Source organism: Gossypium hirsutum, chromosome A04 (genome assembly GCF_007990345.1).
Source record: "Gossypium hirsutum isolate 1008001.06 chromosome A04, Gossypium_hirsutum_v2.1, whole genome shotgun sequence".
Taxonomy (NCBI): Eukaryota; Viridiplantae; Streptophyta; class Magnoliopsida; order Malvales; family Malvaceae; genus Gossypium; species Gossypium hirsutum.
In genome coordinates, this window is record NC_053427.1 from 85195230 (window position 1) to 85215525 (window position 20296).

Below are 20296 nucleotides of genomic sequence, written 5' to 3' on the forward strand. Positions count from 1 at the left end.
GTTCAACAAGAAGCTTCAATCCAAACGTTAAATCTAGCTTCACCCTTGTTCTCTTCTCTAGCTTCAAGCATATACCTAACATTTTCCATGAAAAAAGCCATTACTACTTTCTCAAATATTAATTCATTCAAAATATTAAATTTATTAATATATTATGAGTCATTCATAACTTAATATGCATTTTTAAAAATAATTTTATTTAAAAAAATCCAAAATTTAAATGCATTTAAATTGAAAACAATTATAAATTAACATGTATACTAGTTTAAATCCACTTGCTTGTTTGAACGTTGATGCATTTGCATGCCCCCTTTGCCTTTCACATGAGTTTGAGATAAGTGGCTAACCCTAAGTAGGCCCCACAAGCACATGGCCAAGTTAGCAAACGCCTTGATTTTTCTTCTTCTTTTTTATTATTATTTTATCTAATAAATTTGAGATATTTATTCCACTAAATTCCATTAAAGAGGCAGACAACTACTCCCACAAAGTTTAGGCAGACAACTAGTCAATACAAACCATAACCTTAAATATAAATTATTTAATATATCCAAAATATTCTAAATATAATAATAATAATAATAATATAACCCAATATTTTGATTTCTTTTTTTTTCTCAATTTTTTTTATATATTTCTTGCTAAATTATCATCCCAGTTTTAATTCATAGAAAAAAGTCAAAGATATAATATATATGGAAATTAGTAAGGGGCAGCTTGCAATTTCCAGGAGGTGGACTATAATTATAAAGAAAAAGAAACAATAAAGTGATGAAAATAATGTGATATATACAATTTGATGAAAATAATTGGAGTCTTTCCACACTCCCCAGTTGCTTCAACATCCTTAATGAACACCATGCAACTTATATCAAAAACAACCAGTGCAACAATGAAATAAGCTTTCAAGCTAAACATCTCTGCTAAACAAACTTTTCAACACCCAATTTGCAGAAATTTGAAACAATGAATGCCTAACATATACCAACGTTGCAACATATATAATACTATTGTCTATGTTAGTGGTGCCCATCGATCAAGTGAGCCAAGGCTAATAATTTCCTTTTACTCTTTATTACATCCAATCTCACCTTCACGAATATTTTAGGGCAGCAGAGCTAATATTTAGTATTTTGGATTTAAATTTTAAAAATAGTATAAATTTAGTATTTAGGGCAGCAGAGATAAAAGAAAATTTGTAAACAAATCATGGTAGAACGAATTAGAAAAATACAACACTGAAATTCGTTTTTTTACAGACTTGAAATAAGCTACGGAGGGCGAAATTTACCTATGGTTGCGATAGCGGAGAGTGACGGCGACGACAACGCAGCAGAGAGGACAGCGGACGGCGATGAGTAGGTGGTCGGGTTGGCGTCTTTAGTGGTATGACAAAAGGATATGGCTAAGTATCGGGTATGACAAAAGGATAAAAATGTAAGAAAGGAAAACGACGCCATTTTGGTAACAAAAAAGTTGACCGTTTATGGCGTTCTTGAAAAGCGCCGCTAAAGCCGATCTATTACGGCGTTTATAAGATAGCGCTGCTAAACCCCCTAAAGCTCTGACGTGTTTTCATTAAAGTTAAATGTTTTTTACGGCGTTTTCTAAAAATCGCCGCTAATGCCCTACCAAAAACGACGATGTCTCAATTAAAGTAAAATACTTTTTGTGGCGTTTTTTCAAAAGTGCCACTAATGGTCGGTCCATTGCGGCATTTTCAACAAAGCAATGCCCTACCAAAAATGGCGACGTTTCAATTAAAGTAAAATACTTTTTGCGGCGTTTTTTCAAAAGCGCCACTAATGGTCGATCGATTGCGGCGTTTTCTACAAAGCGCCACTAATGCCCGAACAAAAACGGCACTGTTTTAATTAAAGTAATTTTTTTGCTACGTTTTCTCAATTGCCCCACTAAAAGTCGATCTATTGCGGAGTTAAACGCCGCTAATAACCTATTCAAAACGGCACGTTTTGATTAAATGAAATTGTTTTTTGCGGTGTTTTTTCAAATGCGCCACTAATAGTCGCTTTATTGCGGCGTTTTCTGGAAAGCGCCGCTAAAGCCACTAAAGATGCACCCGAAAACGGCGCCGTTTTATTTAAAGTAAATCATTTTTTGCGGCGTTTTCGACCAAGCGCAGCTAATGCCTCTAGAGAAACGGCGTCATTTTGTTTAAAGTAATATGTTTTTTGCGGCGTTTTTGACTACCTTCTATAGTAATAATTTTTTTTAGTTTAATTATTTATTAAATTCCTTTAAACTAATTTTGTTTTGTTTCTAACAATATATTTAATTTGTAAAATTTAATAATTGTGTATGAAAATAATTTAAAACAATGAAACCAAACTTCCTTACGAAGAGTTTGTGTCCATGAGTTTAATTTTTTGTGCAGCTGATAAAATTTAACTTCTCAAAATTTATCCCTAAAGCCTAAACCCTAGATCCTAAACTCTAAATTATATGTACCCTAAATCTTAAACCCTAAAATATATATCTTAGCCCATTAACCCTAATTGTAAACCCTATATATATTACAAGGTACAAAAGTAATTAAAAATAATAATCTTATTGCTTACCTAAACCCTAAAATAACTTTATTTTTTTGTCACTTTTATCAAATCCCTAACCCTTAAACACTAATATCCTAACCCTTAAAACCATAAACACTAAAACCCTATTTACAACACATTAAACCCCAAATCACAAACCATAAACCATAGATCTTAAAACACTAAACCCTAAATCTAAAATTCTAAATATTAAACCATAAACCCTAAAATCATAGACCTTAAACCTTAAACCTTAAATCTTAAATTCTAAACCTTAAAATACAATTATTATTTTTTTAAGGCGTTTTTATCATAAACGCCGCTAATGCTTGCCCTTTTGCAGCATTTTTACCATAAACGCTGCTATAGCTTTAAACTTTTACGGTGTTTTCCTATTAGTGCCACTAATGTATAACTTTTGCGGCTTTTTTTACCATAAACGCCGCTATAGCTTTAAACTTTTACGGTGTTTTCCTATTAGTGCCACTAATGTACAACTTTTGTGGCTTTTTTTTCCTAAGCGCCACAAAAATGCCGCTAAAAACCTGTTTTGCTATAGTGGCGATATTTTCAGGTGCTGTCATTGCAAATGATGCTGAGGAGGCTGAGATTGGTTTTGAGACCTTGGTTGCTTCAATCAGCTTTTGCAGAGATTGAGATCGCTAAGATGAAGGTTGGAAATGTCGTTTTCTCATTGGCGGAAAAAAAAGGTAATGATATGGCTTCTCCTTGGCGATGGCAGATGTTAATCGGACGCAAATGTTTAAAACTTGGTGGTGATGTTTGGTTGTGAAGAATTAGCAGGTTACATGTTTTGTGCTTGGACTGTGTTCTTTATTCTGTTTTGCTGTTAATTTTTTAGTTCTTGGACGCTACTCTGTTTTTTGTCAGTGCAGTTTGAACGAAGCAAAAAAAAAAAAAGAGAAAAAAATCCCCTTTCTTCTTTTTCTGAGAGTGTGTTCAATGTTAAACTTGATGATACCAATGAAGACATTGGTTGGATTCCTTACTGCTTTTTGTTTGTTTTTAACACGTCCATTGACTTGTAATAGTAAAAGTCTTGGCAGTTTTATTGTTATTGATAGACCCCCAATAATGCACATATTTATGCAGTCTCGTGGTGGAGCCCCGACAAGCTATCGACATCCTTGGAAGACAATATATTGTTACATCTTCGGCATCTCATACCAGTGGTGCCAGAAGAAGCGAAACCCAAAACTTCAGGCAATGGTTCCAATAACCATTCCTTGAAGGATAAAACAAAGACTCCAAGTTCAGACACAGATAGTGAGTTCTTGGTTAGTAATTTGTTCTTTTCATTGGCTATGAAGATTACTATTTTGTTCTTGTTCTTATGGTTTTCCAAGTGTAAAGTAATGATTGTTTTGGTTCTTAATAAAAGTTGAATTAATTTTCTTAGCAAAATGAACAAATATATAAAATATTATCAAAAAAATCATTTCGAACGGTTCTTAAGAGAAACCATTGACTTGTAATTAATCCAAAGTCTTTGTGCTTTTATTGCCTAATTCATAAAAATTATTCCAAGTCTTGCATTGATGGACCCCATAAACCATGCTTTTAAAAGCACATGCTGGGAAATAAACTGGATTAAAATAAATTCCACCCAAAAAAATAAGCAACAAGACCAAATTAATTTATAACTTGTAATTGGGGTAGGTTGGCACCTTCCTTTATTGAATAAATATCAAAATTGTATTTGAAATTTAATTTAATTAATAATATCATATATATAAATTTTAATTTTATGTAATTATATATGAATCTTTTATTTGATTCAATCTTCACAAATTACTAACAATTTTATCGAATTAATGTAATTTACATTATTATATTGTATACACAAATAATTATATTAATCTAGTATGAAAATAAATGCATGCAATTTAAACATATACAACTAAATTAAAATTAAAATTTTATATATAATTACATCAAATCAAATTGTAGCCTCAAATTTTATATATAAATTAATAAATAGTTTTTTTAAAATAATATAATTAAATGAATTTGACAGAAAAGAAAAAAAAAATTCTTATCTTTGTCCAAGTAATTCCCACCACAAAATAGGAGATTCGATACGATGCTTTGTAGGTCCAATGTAGGGCAAGAATGTCGAAACTTTATTTTAGTGAGGAATGAATTATTTTATTCCAGGAAATGAATTACCTTGTGTTGCAGCAACTTTCCTCAAAATCCGTACGCCGAAAATGAAGAAAGCTCGTAAAGCTGAGAATATGCATCTCAAATCTCGTAAACCTGAATTTCTCTTCATATTTTTATTCTTATACACCCTTCCTATGGGGTTACTTGTTCATTTTACCATGGCTGCAGCAATTGATGATGGTAACATCCATTTCAATTTGACTGATTTCACCCCAAATATGCCTCACATACAGTTTGAAGCTGATACAACCGCATCAAGTGGCCAAATCCAACTCACCACCAACCAGAGAAACAAGCCTTTAAACGGTAGTGTTGGTCGAGCCACTTATTACCAACCAATGCACCTTTGGGACAATTCATCAGGGAAGCCCCGACTTGCAGATTTCACCACTCATTTTTCTTTCTCCATCGATTCCTTGAATAAATCCTCCGGAGATAGGGGTGATGGGTTTGCGTTTTTCCTTGCTCCCGATGGCTCAAAAATCCCTCCTCACTCCGGAGGTGGTTGCTTGGGACTTCAAAGTTGCGATTCAGACGCAGTGGAATTTGATACGTATCCCAATGTATGGGATCCTCTGGGGTTAGATCACGTGGCCATTGATCTCAACTCTATCAAGACTTCTTTTTACCCTGTCCAATGGACGTGGAGTGGCATTGAACATGGAGGAAAGGCTGATACTTTCATCACTTACAACTCTAGTACAAAAAACCTGAGTGTCTTTTTACTTGGTGCTGAGGACTTTAATCGTCTAAATTCATCTAATCTTTCCGCAATATTGGATCTTAGTCAATATTTACCAGAATGGGTCACTTTTGGCTTCTCCGGATCCACTGGATCTAGCATTGAGCTACACACTATTTGTTCCTGGAGTTTCAGCTCCAACTTACAAGTTTCCATGAATAAAACCATCAATCCTCAAAATCTACCACCAATCCCTCCATTCAACTCCAGAAGGAAGAAACAGACATGGCTACGGGTAGTTCTAGCCATTGTTGGTTGCATTTCTACTTTGCTCCTAGTTCTAAGTCTGGTTTGGCTTTTCTGTAGAAGGAGAAAGTACAGAAGGATGAGGGAAGATGGGACCATTTCTTTCAACGTAGACGTGGAAATGGTGACAGCACCTAGGAAGTTTTCCTACAAGGAACTCAGGCTTGCAACGAATAATTTTGCCGATGAAGATCTCCTTGGAGAGGGAGGTTTTGGAAAAGTTTATTTAGGCTTCTTGAGGGACACCAATTCCAATATTGCTGTCAAAAGGATAACTCCAAATTCTCAACAAGGGGTGAAAGAGTACGAATCCGAAATTACCACTATTATCAAATTGAGGCACAGGAATTTGGTCCAACTCATCGGTTGGTGCCATGACAATAAGGAGTTCCTCATTGTGTAGGAGTTCCTTCCAAATAGGAGTCTCGATTACCATCTACATAAAGAGCCGTGCTTGTTGACATGTGATACAAGGTATAAAATCGCCATGGGAGTGGCCTCAGCGTTGTTTTATCTGCAAGAAGAATGTGATCGATGCGTGCTGCATCGAGACATCAAGCCAAGTAATGTTCTGCTAGATTTTAGTTTCAATGCCAAGCTTGGTGACTTTGGGCTGGCTAGGCTTGTTGACCACGGACAAGGGTCTCAAACAACAAAATTGATCCTTGGAACTGATGGTTATATAGCACCCGAGTGTCTTGACACATACAAAGCCATTAAGGAATCCGATATATACAGCTTTGGTATTGTTGCCTTAGAAATAGCCTCCGGAAAGAAGGCCGTAGCTGTAATTGAAAGGAATGGCAAGAGATTCAAGACAAAACTGGTGGAATGGGTTTGGGAATTGTATAGGGAAGAGCGTCTTTTGGATGCTGCTGACCCAAGATTGTCTGGAAACTACGACACGGAACAAATGGAACGGTTGCTGTTAGTTGGGCTGGCTTGTGCTCACCCAAACTATTTTGACCGCCCATCCATAACGAAGGCTATTGAAATCCTTGGTTCCAAAGCCCCACTGCCCAGTTTACCACGCGAGATGCCGGTTCCAATATACATTGCAGCTCTGCAAGACAACATCGTTACATCTTCAGCATCCACTTCATCCTATAACAGTGCCTCCAACAGAAGCCAAACTCAAAGTTCAGGCACTGCGTCAAGTATCCATTCCTTTAAGGATTAAACAATGGCTCCAGGTTATGAGACGGAAGCCAAGCAGTGAATTCTTGGCAGTTGGTAGTTGAACCTTCTTTTGTTGTATATTTGGCTTCTTGTTTTCTAGTTTTGATGCTTTGTTATATCCATGGTTAATGGTTTCCGCACCTTGTGTTTTGTTCTATTGATTGGGTGTCGTAACCATTTTTTTTGAAAAACGGGAATCAACTTGAATTTTGAAAATGAACACAAAAATGGGAGTCGCCACCGATCCTTTTTTACTAGGTGTGATCAGGTCACCTCGTTACACTGGTTGTTTTAATAAATAACTTGATTTATTTAAAAAAACAACTTTGGGTCTACGCAAATCAAGAAAACAGGTTCGGGAGTCAGTTAGGTATGAGGAAGGGATTAGCACTCTCGATACGCCCAAAATTGGTACCTAGATGATTAATTAGTGTCTTAGTGTCGAAGATTAAAAAAATTTGAAAGACTTTTGAAATACGATCCCTTTTTTATAAAAAAGTTCAAGTGTTAAAGACCTTCTCGTCTCAAAATATGAAATGTCACATCCAGTGAGTTAGGACACGACATCTTGAATTTTTGAGAGCGAGTTTGCGTTTTATATAAAACTTACATATTTTAATTTGTTAGAAGGGTATTCGATTATTTAGAGTAAACGAGTAAAATCGAAACCCAGTAAGTTAGGGTACGTTTTCCCGAATTCTCAAACACCGAATATTGCCTTTGTTTTAAAACAAATTCATATTTCGAGGTGACAAAATGTCATACCCGGTAAGTTAGGGCACAACACTTCGTACCTCCGAGAGTGAGCATTTTCAAAACTCGTATAGCAACTTAAAAGAATATTACGTTATTTAGATTAAACGAGAAAAATCGAAACCCAGTAAGTTAGTGCACGATTATTCCGAATTACCAAATACGGAATATCACTTTTATGAAAGAATTATTTTAAGGTATCGAGTGAAAGAAAAAAAAATATAATGTGATTTGTAAAACATAAAACCAAATCGTGGTGCTAATATATAATAATAAGTGCGACAGTATCAATAACAATGATATAAGTGATTATAAAAGGATGAAAGCAAGGCTAGCGATATAAAAATATAAAACACAAGCATAAGGCAAATGAAATGATCGAATAAAAATAAAAATAAATAAAGCATAGCAAAATAAAATGACAATGATGACGAAAATGATAACAAAAATGATAATATAAATAATAATAGCAGAAAACAATAATAATATATATGGTATTAAAATATATACGTGATAATAGAAATAAAAGTATATATAATATTTAAAATATATGTACGGGATACACATGTGAAATAAGCACATAATAGTTATAAAAAATATATATATAATAGAATATATGAATAACATGATGTTTACAATATATATACATAATATACATGATATGTATGATATAATATTAATATACATGTGCATAATGTGGAGTACTATATATATATGTATATATATATATTAAAAGGATGCATATACGACATACAAACAAAACAATAATACCAAAAATTACTAATAATATAAATGTATACGTATATATAGAGTTTAAAAATATAAAACATACACTGATTAATAGTAAATATGATAGAGGTAAAAGTAGATGAAAAAAAAATGTATATAATATGGTATTAATATGTGTATAATATAGTATTTAAATGTATATACATAATGTGTACATGAAACAGGGGTAAACACACATAATTAATAATACTGGCTATATATATATACATACTATATGTGAAATATATATATATAATGCTTAAAAGGAAAAATACATGTAATAATGCTGATACATATATGCGTAGTACAATGTATATATACATTAAATGAATATATACAAGTATATTAATGCGACAATAATATTAAGCTTTCTAACATATATAAATATAAACATTAAATAAATGTGAGATGTTTAATAAATAAGAATATAACATTAATACAGTATGATATTATGATTAATATTACAATTAAATGAGAAATATGAGGAAAAAGGACGAAATTGGGTTAAAAACGGAATTTTAGGGGGAAATTTTAAAATCATCAAAGGGGAAAAGGACTGGAATGAACGCACGAGAAAATAGGAGGGACCGAAGGAGAAAATAGTCTCATTCTACCAAACGACGCCGTTCGGATGTTCCTCCTTCAGACAGTCAGGGGATAAAATTAAAATATAATTAAAATTACGGGGCCAAATTTAAAACGTTAAAAGATCTGATTAAAACCAATGAAATTTCGGAGGGACTGTATGCGCAAATGTCCCAATCGCAAGAAAACACGCGGATCCTGGAAGCGGGTCGGGTCAGTGCGCGGGTTGAAGCTCGGAACGGCGCCGTTTTGTATTATGAGGGCCTAAGTGAAACGGTGCCGTTTCACTAAGGCTATTTAAGCCATTTCTTTTTTAAAAAAAATCATTTCTTTCTCAATTCAGGAAAAAAAAAAGAAGTGGGGCTTTGAAATTCTCTCCCCCTCTCAGTCTCCGACCTGGCTCCGGTCGTCGGACCACCGTCGTCGCCGTCGTGCCGGCCGCCGTGTAAATCGCCCCTAGGTAAAATTTTCTCTTCTTTTTTATTTATTTTTTATTTATTTAATATATGTATGTTATTTTGTTAAAAATGGGGAAATATGTTTATTAGAAATGGGGATAATCTGTAAATAAATTCGAAAAGAAAAAGGAAAATAGACCTTAGATTTTGTGGTTTTCGGTTCTCCAGTCTCTGATATGGGGCTATTCCCTGCTCTTGATGTTGTTAAAGTCTCTGCTTTTTTACTGGAAATAGAACGTTGCTTGCTTTTTATTTTCATAAAAGTGCCCGAATGAGTACATGGTTTTTGGATTTGGCTTTTAAACAGCCATTAAATTTCTTTGTTTTGCTGTATGTCACTTCCCGTTTAATGCTTGCAGGAGCGCAACTTGGACGACGGTGGGGCGATGCTGCAGGCGTCGGTGGATGGGACAGGGGTCAGAGGCTGAACGGCTAGGGTTTTAGGTTTTCTTTCATTTTTCTTTTTCTATTTTGTGTTTGGGCCATGTGGGTTGTTTAGTGGGTATTTAGGGGTTAGTGGGTTTTATTTGAGCCCCAAAATTGGGCTGTACATTGGGTATATACGAATATCATTCTATTTAAAGATTTTAGTGTTCTTAGATTGCTTTGGTTGGCTATTTAAATATAAATTGAGAATGCACATATAATTCCTCAATGGATTGATATTATTCTGAATGAGTAATTTTGTCTCTAGACTCCACTGAGAATCTAATGTCTAAAGATAATTTAATTAGATGAAAATTTTGTTCTCACTTTAATATCATGTCTATTTATATATATTATATTTAAGCGATATATCAATTTAATAATATAAAAGATAAATTAGATATATTCATAAAAATTTATATATTAATAAGGTTATAAAGATAAATTAATTTAGAAGAAAAAAACCACCGACAAATATTTTATTATTTTATATGAATATTTATTTTTATTTTATAGGGTGAGATATAAAAAAATTATCACTAAGGTAGTGAGTGTGTGAAGAAATCTAGTATTAAACTATATGGATTGATACATGAATATAATAATTAAAATTTTTAAAGTTAGTTACTTATGTTTAATGAAAATTTTAATTGTATTTTAAATATTTTTATTTCGTATAATCTCTTGATAGGTTATAACGAAATTAATAGATATAGAAGTGGATGTTTGAGTGGAGTTTATTAACTCAAGTTACTGCTCCTAATTTTCGGTCCAACTTTTGTTATTTGTGTATCTTGCTTTATTGTTAATTTTACGAAGTTTTTGACTAATTTTAATTTTTATACATTACGAATTGGTTCAATTTAATTCCTTTAATTTGAAGTTTTAAAATTGTAATTTTGGTATTTTAATTTGGTCGATTTTAATTCTTATTTAATTCTTGTAATTTGAAGTTTTAAAATTGTAGTCTTAATATTTTAATTTAGTCAATTTTAGTTTCTATACTTTTTTGAATTAGTTAAATTTAAACCTAAACAATAATAATTAAATTCATTTTGTTAAATTCTAATAGTATTCTTATAGTATACATAAAGTTGTAGGCTTATAATTCGTTCTCTAAATTCATCATTCTTAATCTTTATACTTTTTTAAATTTAGAATTTTGAATATTAGTATTAAATCTATTAATTAGATTTTTTAGATTCATCATTCCAACTTGCTAATTTGAACAGTACATCAAAGGAGGGCCTATTGTTGGATTTGTAGATTTGAGCCCCTGAAATGTTTGTGTGTGTATGCATGGCTAAATAAAACTTTTGAAATTTCTTTTACAAATTCGGATAATAGTAATTAATTCGAATTTGGATTCATATAATAATACTAAAATAATTTGTTAGTAATAAACGAATTTAACTCTTTAATTATATTTGCATAATCAGATTCAAATAATTTTAAAAATACAGATATTCGATCTATTTTCGTTCTTAATAAGATTAAAGATGTAAAGTGCTATCTAAATTAATATTTATATAATTTATCAGGTCGAATAGATCATCAGGCTGATATCTATGTCAAATAGCAACACATGTTAGAAAATTATTAACTAAATTTAATAACTTAATTAAATTATTATCTATATTATTTTAAAAACTTTTTATTGAATTGGTGTCACCTATCAATCAAGTCCTAATTCAGTTAGAAAATTATCAAAAAAATTATGCATTTATAAAGTAAGTTATACAATTACCTGGGTATTCTTAACTTTTTATATTTTTATATATCAATACTCCATAATGATATTTAAACTAAATACATCGTGCATATAAAATATTTTTGTATCATTTGAACTAAATTAATTTTTATTTTTTATATGAAACTTTAATAAATATATTTATTAATAAATTTGTTCTATATTTTTTTTTCATTTTGATTGATGGAAATAAATTGAAAGCTTAATTAAATAAATTTAAACAAAATTCACCAAAATAAATTTTAAAAAATTATTTATAATTTAAAAATGAAAAGTCAAACTAAACCATCAAAATCTTCCAACATGAAGGTTACGATAAAGCAATCCTAATTGTGTACTCTTTATTGCCTAATTACATATACCAGTAATATTCTAAGTCTTTGCCTTTAAAATGACTTGACTCAAAATAAAATAATTTATAATTTAGTTGGGGGTGGGGGTGGGGGTGGGGGTGGGTTGGAACTTTCCATTCATTCATGGAATAAACATCAAAATTGTATTTAAAATTATAATATTATAAAGTTCAATTGAGTTTTAATTCGATTGTTATAAGTACTATAGTTAATGTAAGAGAATGTAGGTTCAAACACACTGAAACACGTTATCTTTTTACGGAATTACTTGTTAATTTTACCATGGCTGCATCAATTGATGTTGGTAACATCCAATTCAATTTGACTGCTTTCACCCCAAATATGGCTAGGATAGAGTTTGAAAATGATCCAACCGCATCAGATGGCGCAATCCAACTCACCACCAACCAAGTAAACGATAGTGTTGGTCGAGCCACTTATTACCAACCAATGCACCTTTGGGACAATTCATCGGGGAATCTCCGACTTGCAGATTTCACCACTCATTTTTCTTTCTCCATTGATTCCTTCAATAAGTCCTCCAAAGATAATGATTGTTTTCATTGGCTATGAAAATTACTATTTTCAGATTTAAATTTTGTTCTTGTTATGGTTTTCTAAGTGTAAAGTAATGATTTGTTTTCGTTCTTAACAAAAGTTGAATTTTCTTAGCAAAATGTACAAATATATAAAATCTTATCAAAAAAATCATTTCGAACTTGTTCTTAGGAGACCCATTGACTTGTAATTAATCTAAAGTCTTTGTAGTTTTATAGACATTTATGACCACAATAAGTGGAGCCCCTTAGAAGAATTCAATTATTTATTAAGAAAAAAATTTATATAAAACTGGGATACCATATTATTTGTATATATTTTAATAATTTAATGTCGTTTCAGCATACAAAATTTATTCAATAAATAATTAAAAAAAACAAAAGAAAATGTCAATTATGATTATGTTCGTGTTTTTAATCTTTTATATTTTTGAACTAAAGTATTTTTTAGTTTTTACATGAAACCTTAATAAGTATATTTTTTAATAAATTTGTTCTATACTTAATTTTTTTATTTCAATATTGTATATATTTCATGTGTTATTATTAATCAATTTCAAACCATACATTTCATTAGTTATTGTATGTTATTTTTAAACATAAATCTGTATTTTAAATACATAATTTTCACATGTATACATATATAATAAAATCTGTAATATTTTATTAAAATTTTAAAAATTGATTTAAAAATTAAAATTGTGTATCAACTAATACTACAGATATAATCCAATATTAGTCTAAACATATTGAAACACATTATGCCTGTTCTTTTTAATACAATGCTTAAAACTACTCATAGTCCCTCTTCAACTCATAAATAAGAAGAATGCATTTCAAAATACTCAAACCTACATTCTCCTCAAGGGCAAAGCCAGAACAACCTTTTAGGAGGGCTGAATGAAATTTTAATTTTTTATTGTCTATATCTTTATAATTTTTAAAGGATTAAATTAAATTTTTATAATTTTAGGGGGCAAAAGTATAATTTTACCTTTACTAATTTAAAATTTTAAAAAAATTTAAGAGCTTAAATAATAATTTTACATTTTAAGGCGGGCCGAGGTCCAGCCCCTCTAGATTCACCACTGATCCTCCTGCATTACTAACCGTACTTATACCAATCGAGTTAAAATCAATTAAAAAAATTTGGCATTTATTACCTAATTACGTATACGGGTAATCTTCTAAGTCTTCGCAGGTCTATTGTCATTGATGGACCCCGAAAATCAGTCCATTAAAAGCACTTGTAAGAAAATAAACTGGCCTGAAATAAATTTCACCCAAAAAATAAGCAGCTAGACTAATTTATAAAGTGATGTAGTTGGGTATGTTGGCACCTTCCTTTATTGAATAAATATTAAAACTTTATTTGAATTTTAATTTAATATAAAATAATATAAATTTTAATTTTATGGAATTATATATAAATTTTTTATTTAATTTAATTTTTATAAATCACCGTTAACATTATTGATTAAGTATCATTTACATTATTATATTGCATATAAAAAATATATTAATTTAATATAAAAATAAATGTATGTAATATTTATTTGTTTAAATTTGTAAATATCAACCACAAAGTAGGGGATTCAATACAATGCTTTGAGGGTCCAATGTATGGCAAGAATGTCAAACTTTATTTTAGTTTATTTCCATACCTGAAGAGCAATGAATTAGCTTGTGTTTGCAGCAAGTTCCCTCAAAATCCTTACTCTGAAAATGAAGAAAGCTGAGAATATGTATCTCAAATCTCTTAAACCTGAATTTTTCTTCATAGTATTATTGTTATACACCCTTCCTATGGCTGCATCAATTGATAATGGTAACATCCATTTCACTTTGACTAATTTCACCTCAGATACGCCTAGCATAGAGTTTGAAAATGATGCAACAGCATCAGGTGGCGCAATAGAACTCACCACAAACCAAAATGGCAAGGCTTTAATCTATAGAGTTGGTCGAGCTACTTATCACCAACCAATGCACCTTTGGGACAACTCATCTGGGAATCTCCGACTTGCAGATTTCACCACTCAATTTTCTTTCGCCATCAATTCCTTGAATAAGTCCTTCGGAGATGGGGATGAAGGTGATAGTAGGGCTGATGGGTTTGCGTTTTTCCTTGCTCCCTATGGTTCAAAAATCCCTCCCAACTCCGTAGGTGCTTGCCTGGGACTTCAAACTTGCGATTCAGACGCCAACTCTAAATTTGTCGCAGTGGAGTTTGACACGTTTCGCAACCTATGGGATCCTCCGACTATGTCAGATCACGTGGCCATTGATCTCAACTCTGTAAAGGCTTCATTCCACCCTGTCGAATGGCTGTGGAATGATATTGAAAATGGGGGAAAAGTTGATGCTTTCATCACTTACAACTCTAGTACAAAAAACCTTAGCGTTCTTTTACGTGATGCTGATGACCTTACTCGTCAAAATTCATCTAGTCTTTCTGCAATATTGGATCTTAGTCTATATTTACCAGAATGGGTCACTTTTGGCTTCACCGGATCCACTGGACGATTATCTGAGCTACACACTATTTATTCCTGGGATTTCAGCTCCAGCTTACAGGTTTCCATGAATCTAACCAGCAATCCTCCAAATCTGGCGCCAGGCCCTCCAATCAACCCCAAAAGGAAGAGCAAGACATGGCTATGGGTAGTTCTAGCCGTTGCTGGTGGCATTTTTGCATTGCTCCTAGTTCTGGGTCTGGCTTCGCTTTTCTGCAAGAGGAGAAAGTACAGAAGGATGAGAGAAGATGGGACCATGTCTGTCAACGTAGACATGGAAATGGTGACAGCACCTAGGAAGTTTTCCTACAGGGAACTCTGGCTTGCAACCAATAATTTTGCCGATGAAGGTCTCCTTGGAGAGGGAGGTTTTGGAAAAGTTTATTTAGGCTTCTTGAGGGACATCAATTCCAATATTGCTGTCAAAAGGATAACTCCAAATTCTCAACAAGGGGTGAAAGAGTATGAATCCGAAATTACCACTATTATCAGATTGAGGCACAGGAATTTGGTCCAACTCATCGGTTGGTGCCATGACAATAAGGAGTTCCTCATTGTGTATGAGTTCCTTCCAAATAAGAGTCTCGATTACCATCTACATAGAGAGCCATGCTTGTTGACATGGGATACAAGGTATAAAATCACAATGGGAGTGGCCTCAGCGTTGTTCTATTTGCAAGAAGAATGTGACCAATGCGTGCTGCACCGAGACATCAAGTCAAGTAATGTTCTGTTGGATTTGAGTTACAATGCCAAGCTTGGTGACTTTGGGCTGGCTAGGCTTGTTGACCACGGACAAGGGTCTCAAACAACAAAATTGATCCTTGGGACTGATGGTTATATAGCACCCGAGTGTCTTGAGACATACAAAGCCATTAAGGAATCCGACATATACAGCTTTGGTATTGTTGCCTTAGAAATAGCCTCCGGAAAGAAGGCCGTAGCTGTAATTGAAAGGAATGGCAAGAGATTCAAGACAAAACTGGTGGATTGGGTTTGGGAATTGTATGGGGAAGAGCGTCTTTTGGATGCTGCTGACCCAAGATTGTCTGGAAACTACGACACAGAACAGATGGAGCGGTTGCTGTTAGTTGGGATGGCTTGTGCTCACCCAAACTATTTTGACCGCCCATCCATAACACAGGCTATCGAAATCCTTGGTTCCAAAGCCCCACCGCCCAGTTTACCACGCGAGATGCCGGTTCCAATATACATTGCGGCTCTGCAAGACAACATTGTTACATCTTCAGCAGCCACTTCATCCTATACCAGTGCCTCCAGCAGAAGCCAAACTCAAAGTTCAGGCACTGTGTCAAGTATCCATTCCTTTAAGGATAAAACAATGGCTCCAGGTTATGAGACGGAAGCCAAGCAGTGAATTCTTGGCTGTTGGTAGTTGAACCTTCTTTTGTATATTTGGCTTCTTGTTTTCTAGTTTTGATGCTTTGTAATATCCATGGTTTCTGCACCTTGTGTTTTGTTCTTTTGATTGGGTATATACGAAGATGGAAAATAATTGTATGAAACAGTCGTCATCTGTATCTCTTTTCAATAGTTTTATGTCACATCACTACTCTTATCCTGAATTTCAGGATTTTATCCTGAAAAAATCAAATCTAAATTAAAATATTGAAATTCAGGATAAAATCCTAAAATTCAGGATAAGAATACTGATATGGCATAAAGGAAAGGGATACAGATGACGTGGCGTCACTGTTTCATACAATCATTTCTCATACGAAGATAACTCAAATAATTTAATTAAGTATTAAAAAATGATCTATTTTTTTAATTAAACACCAAAATAATCTGAAATCTACAGTAAAAGTTGATGAGGCTAAATTATATGGCGCCACCAACTTGCCACATCAACAGGAAGCATAAAAATTTAATTTTTTGGTGGAGTAATGTAAAATGACGCAATCTGTATAAATACCATAAAAATACTACAAGTTCTGAAAAAATAGGGGACTTTAAAATAATTTTCCATTTTTTGGTGGAGCCAATTTAAATGGCGCCACGTGACACCCTTCTGATTTTTTTTATTTTTTTAAATTTTTTTCTTATTTAAATTTTTAAATTTTTTCTTATTTTATTTTATTTATTTTATTTATTTTTTGAAATTAATTTTAAAAAATTTAAAATGTATATTTGAAATGTTTTATAATATATTTTTAAAAATTTTAAAAATTATTTTTAAATTATTTTTAAAATTTTGAATATTATTTTTTAAAATATTAAATATATTTTTTTAATAATATAAAATATTTAAATATTTTAAAGATATGACCTTTCAAATTTATTATTAGTTTTTTAATATTTTAAATATTATTTAATTTTTTATAATATTTTAAATTATAATTTTTAAATTATTTTTAAATATATTCGGCTTTTTAATAAAAATAAACTAAAAAATTTAACTAATTATCAAAATGACCCATTTTTTTAATTCGGCTCCACTAACTTTTAGTGTAAATTTCAGGTCACTTTCGCGTTTAATTAAAAAATGAGTTATTTTGATAATGAATTAAATTTTTTGTGTTATTTTTATAAAAAATCCAAGATATTCAAACTATTTTTTAAATTCTATTTAAAGTTAAAAAATAATATTTTATTTAAAAAATAAAATTTTGAATTAATTAAAAAATAAAAAATATTTGTTAAAAAAATTATTTGTTAAAAAATGAAATTATTTAAAAATATATGATTTTTTAATTATTTTTAAAGATATTTAACCTTTTTAAATTATGATTTTAAACCTTTTTAATATTCAAAAATAATTAAAAAATCATATATTTTTAAATCAATTAATTTTTTAACAAATAAATCTTTTTTTAGCAAATATTTTTTATTTTTTAATTAATTCAAATTTCACTTTTTAAAATAAAATATTATTTTTTATTTTTAAATAGAATTTAAAAAATAGTTTGAATATCTTGGCTTTTTTATAAAAATAACACAAAAAAATTAATTTATTATCAAAATAACTCATTTTTTAATTAAACACGAAAATGACCTGAAATCTCCAGTAAAAGTTAGTGGAGCCAAATTAAAAAAATGGGTCATTTTGATAATTAATTAAATTTTTTGGGTTATTTTTATTAAAAAGCCGAATATCTTTAAAAATAATTTAAAAATCATAATTTAAAATATTATAAAATAATAATAATAAATTTGAAATGTCATATCTTTAAAATATTTAAATATTTTATATTATTAAAAATATATATTTAATATTTAAAAAATAATTTAAAAATATATATTATAAAACATTTCAAATATGTATTTCAAATTTTTTAAAATTAATAACAAAAAATAAAATAAATAAATAAATAAATAAAATAAGAAAAAATATAAAACTTAAAAAAAGAAAAAAATTAAAGAAAAAGACAAGAGTTAAAAAAAGTAAAAAAAAAAAATCAGAAGGGTGTCAGGTCTGGTAGCGCCATTTAAATTGGCTCTACCAGAAAATGAAAAATTGTTTTGAAATCCCTTATTTTTCCAGAACTTGCAGTATTTCCATGGTATTTATATAGGTGGCGCCATTTTACATAGTTCCACCAAAAAATTAATTTTTTATGCCCCTGCTGACGTGGCAAGTTGGTGGCGCCATATAATTTGGCTCTACCAACTTTTACTATAGATTTCAAGTCATTTTAGTGTTTAATTAAAAAAGTAGGTCATTTTAATACTTAATTAAATTATTTCGGTTATTTAAATAAAAAAGTCCGAAAATCACTCTATTTAAATATTTTATTCTTCTTAGTGTAATGATTGCTTTGGTTGATTTCAAAAAATTTAATTCATTTATTTTTCAAATTTAAAAAATAAAAGTTGAATTGTTAATACTATTAAATTATGTATAATACATCCAAACAATTATAATCATAATTAATCATTAAAAAACACAACTGAATTTATTATAAGAAGATATTCAAACTTATATTAGAATAAATCTATATATAATTCACATTGTGGGACATAAACAAGAAGGGATTTCGTCTCTTAATTCAGATGACAGCCTGAATACTTGAAAAGGCAGTGATTCACACAGTGGGAACGCCTTGTTAGGTGCCTAATAATGTGGACCATGTAGACTCACATAGTTATTCACCAAGGAAATCTCTATATATGCTCACTTGGATTAGCAATAATAATTATACATTGTTTTTGTTTTTGATACAATATTGGGGATTAGGGATGGAAGTCACACAATTTAAACCTGTATTATACGGGTGTCTGTAAAAAACCTTAACTATCACTCCATCCAAGTGAAGACAATATATATTGTTTTTGTTAGCTATTTTAATTTTAGTTTAATAGTTTTTTTTGTTAAAATACGTGTTAAATTTTTAACTATTTAATTAAAATACTTACTTTGAAATATTTTTAATTTTATATTTTAATCAATTATTTTCATTAAAACCTTCCTAAGAATGATAACTAATTAATTCTACGTAAAATAATTTAATAAATTCAGTTTATTGTTATTATCTTTTTATTTAAAATTTGCGGAGTAAATAGAACTTGTAAGGACCCAAATCTGCCCAGGCCCAACAACCAAAAACTAAAATTAAAAAACAAATCCAAATAACCAAATTTCAAGTCCATTTACAATGTTAAACAGCCCAAAAAACAAAACTACCCAAGCCCAATTTATATGACCCTAGACCCAACATTTAAAACCCATAACCCAATATCCAAATAAAATAAATTGGGTCCAAATGGCCCAAGATCAGACTATCCATAGAAACCCTAGGGTTTCCACCTTGGCGCCGCAGCCTCCAGCATCCGTAAGCTCCCACGCACGACCCTCGTACGCCCCAGCGCCCCTCGTGCCTCCACGTCCTCCTCCGTACCTGCAAGAAGACAAACAACAAAACAATAGCAGCGAATAGAAACAGAGAACAATTGTATATTTTTTACTTTTTTCTTTTTTCCGGGGAAAAAGCCATAGTCTTTAATCTTTGTAAAAGGAGGCAAACACAGACATTTTACATACTGAAATACAAAAGAAAAAGGAACCGAAGAAAAAGGTGATTTCATGAGTTTCATTCATTTCCTCTGAATTAGTTCCATCGCTCTTTCATTTCGCTTTGACTTCTTTTTGTATAACGAAAAAAACAGGACTTACCTCGCTTCTAGGCCGTCGGTCCCCTATCACTTCGTTGTAATCGGAGATAGAAGGGGGATCTGAGGCCAAAATAGGCCATACTTCGAAGCT

At 31.2% G+C, this 20296-nt stretch overlaps 3 protein-coding genes and 1 long non-coding RNA gene across 4 annotated transcripts; all 4 read left to right on the forward strand.

Moving 5' to 3' along the window:
* Positions 1–4646: 4646 nt before the first annotated feature.
* On the forward strand, positions 4647–7046 carry LOC107945178 (agglutinin-2). Its single transcript, XM_016879048.2, has one exon. The coding sequence runs from the start codon at positions 4712–4714 to the stop codon at positions 6128–6130; it is 1419 nt and encodes a 472-aa protein (XP_016734537.2). The 5' UTR covers positions 4647–4711; the 3' UTR covers positions 6131–7046.
* LOC121228110 (L-type lectin-domain containing receptor kinase IX.1) lies at positions 6215–6907 on the forward strand. Its single transcript, XM_041111254.1, has one exon. The coding sequence runs from the start codon at positions 6215–6217 to the stop codon at positions 6905–6907; it is 693 nt and encodes a 230-aa protein (XP_040967188.1).
* Positions 7047–9210: 2164 nt separating the features above from the next.
* On the forward strand, positions 9211–10125 carry LOC107947422 (uncharacterized). Its single transcript, XR_001697110.2, has 2 exons — positions 9211–9472; positions 9830–10125. It is a non-coding gene; the product is annotated as an uncharacterized lncRNA (long non-coding RNA).
* A 4021-nt stretch (positions 10126–14146) lies between these two features.
* LOC107945177 (L-type lectin-domain containing receptor kinase IX.1) lies at positions 14147–16598 on the forward strand. Its single transcript, XM_016879047.2, has one exon. The coding sequence runs from the start codon at positions 14282–14284 to the stop codon at positions 16448–16450; it is 2169 nt and encodes a 722-aa protein (XP_016734536.2). The 5' UTR covers positions 14147–14281; the 3' UTR covers positions 16451–16598.
* The last annotated feature ends 3698 nt before the right edge of the window (positions 16599–20296 follow it).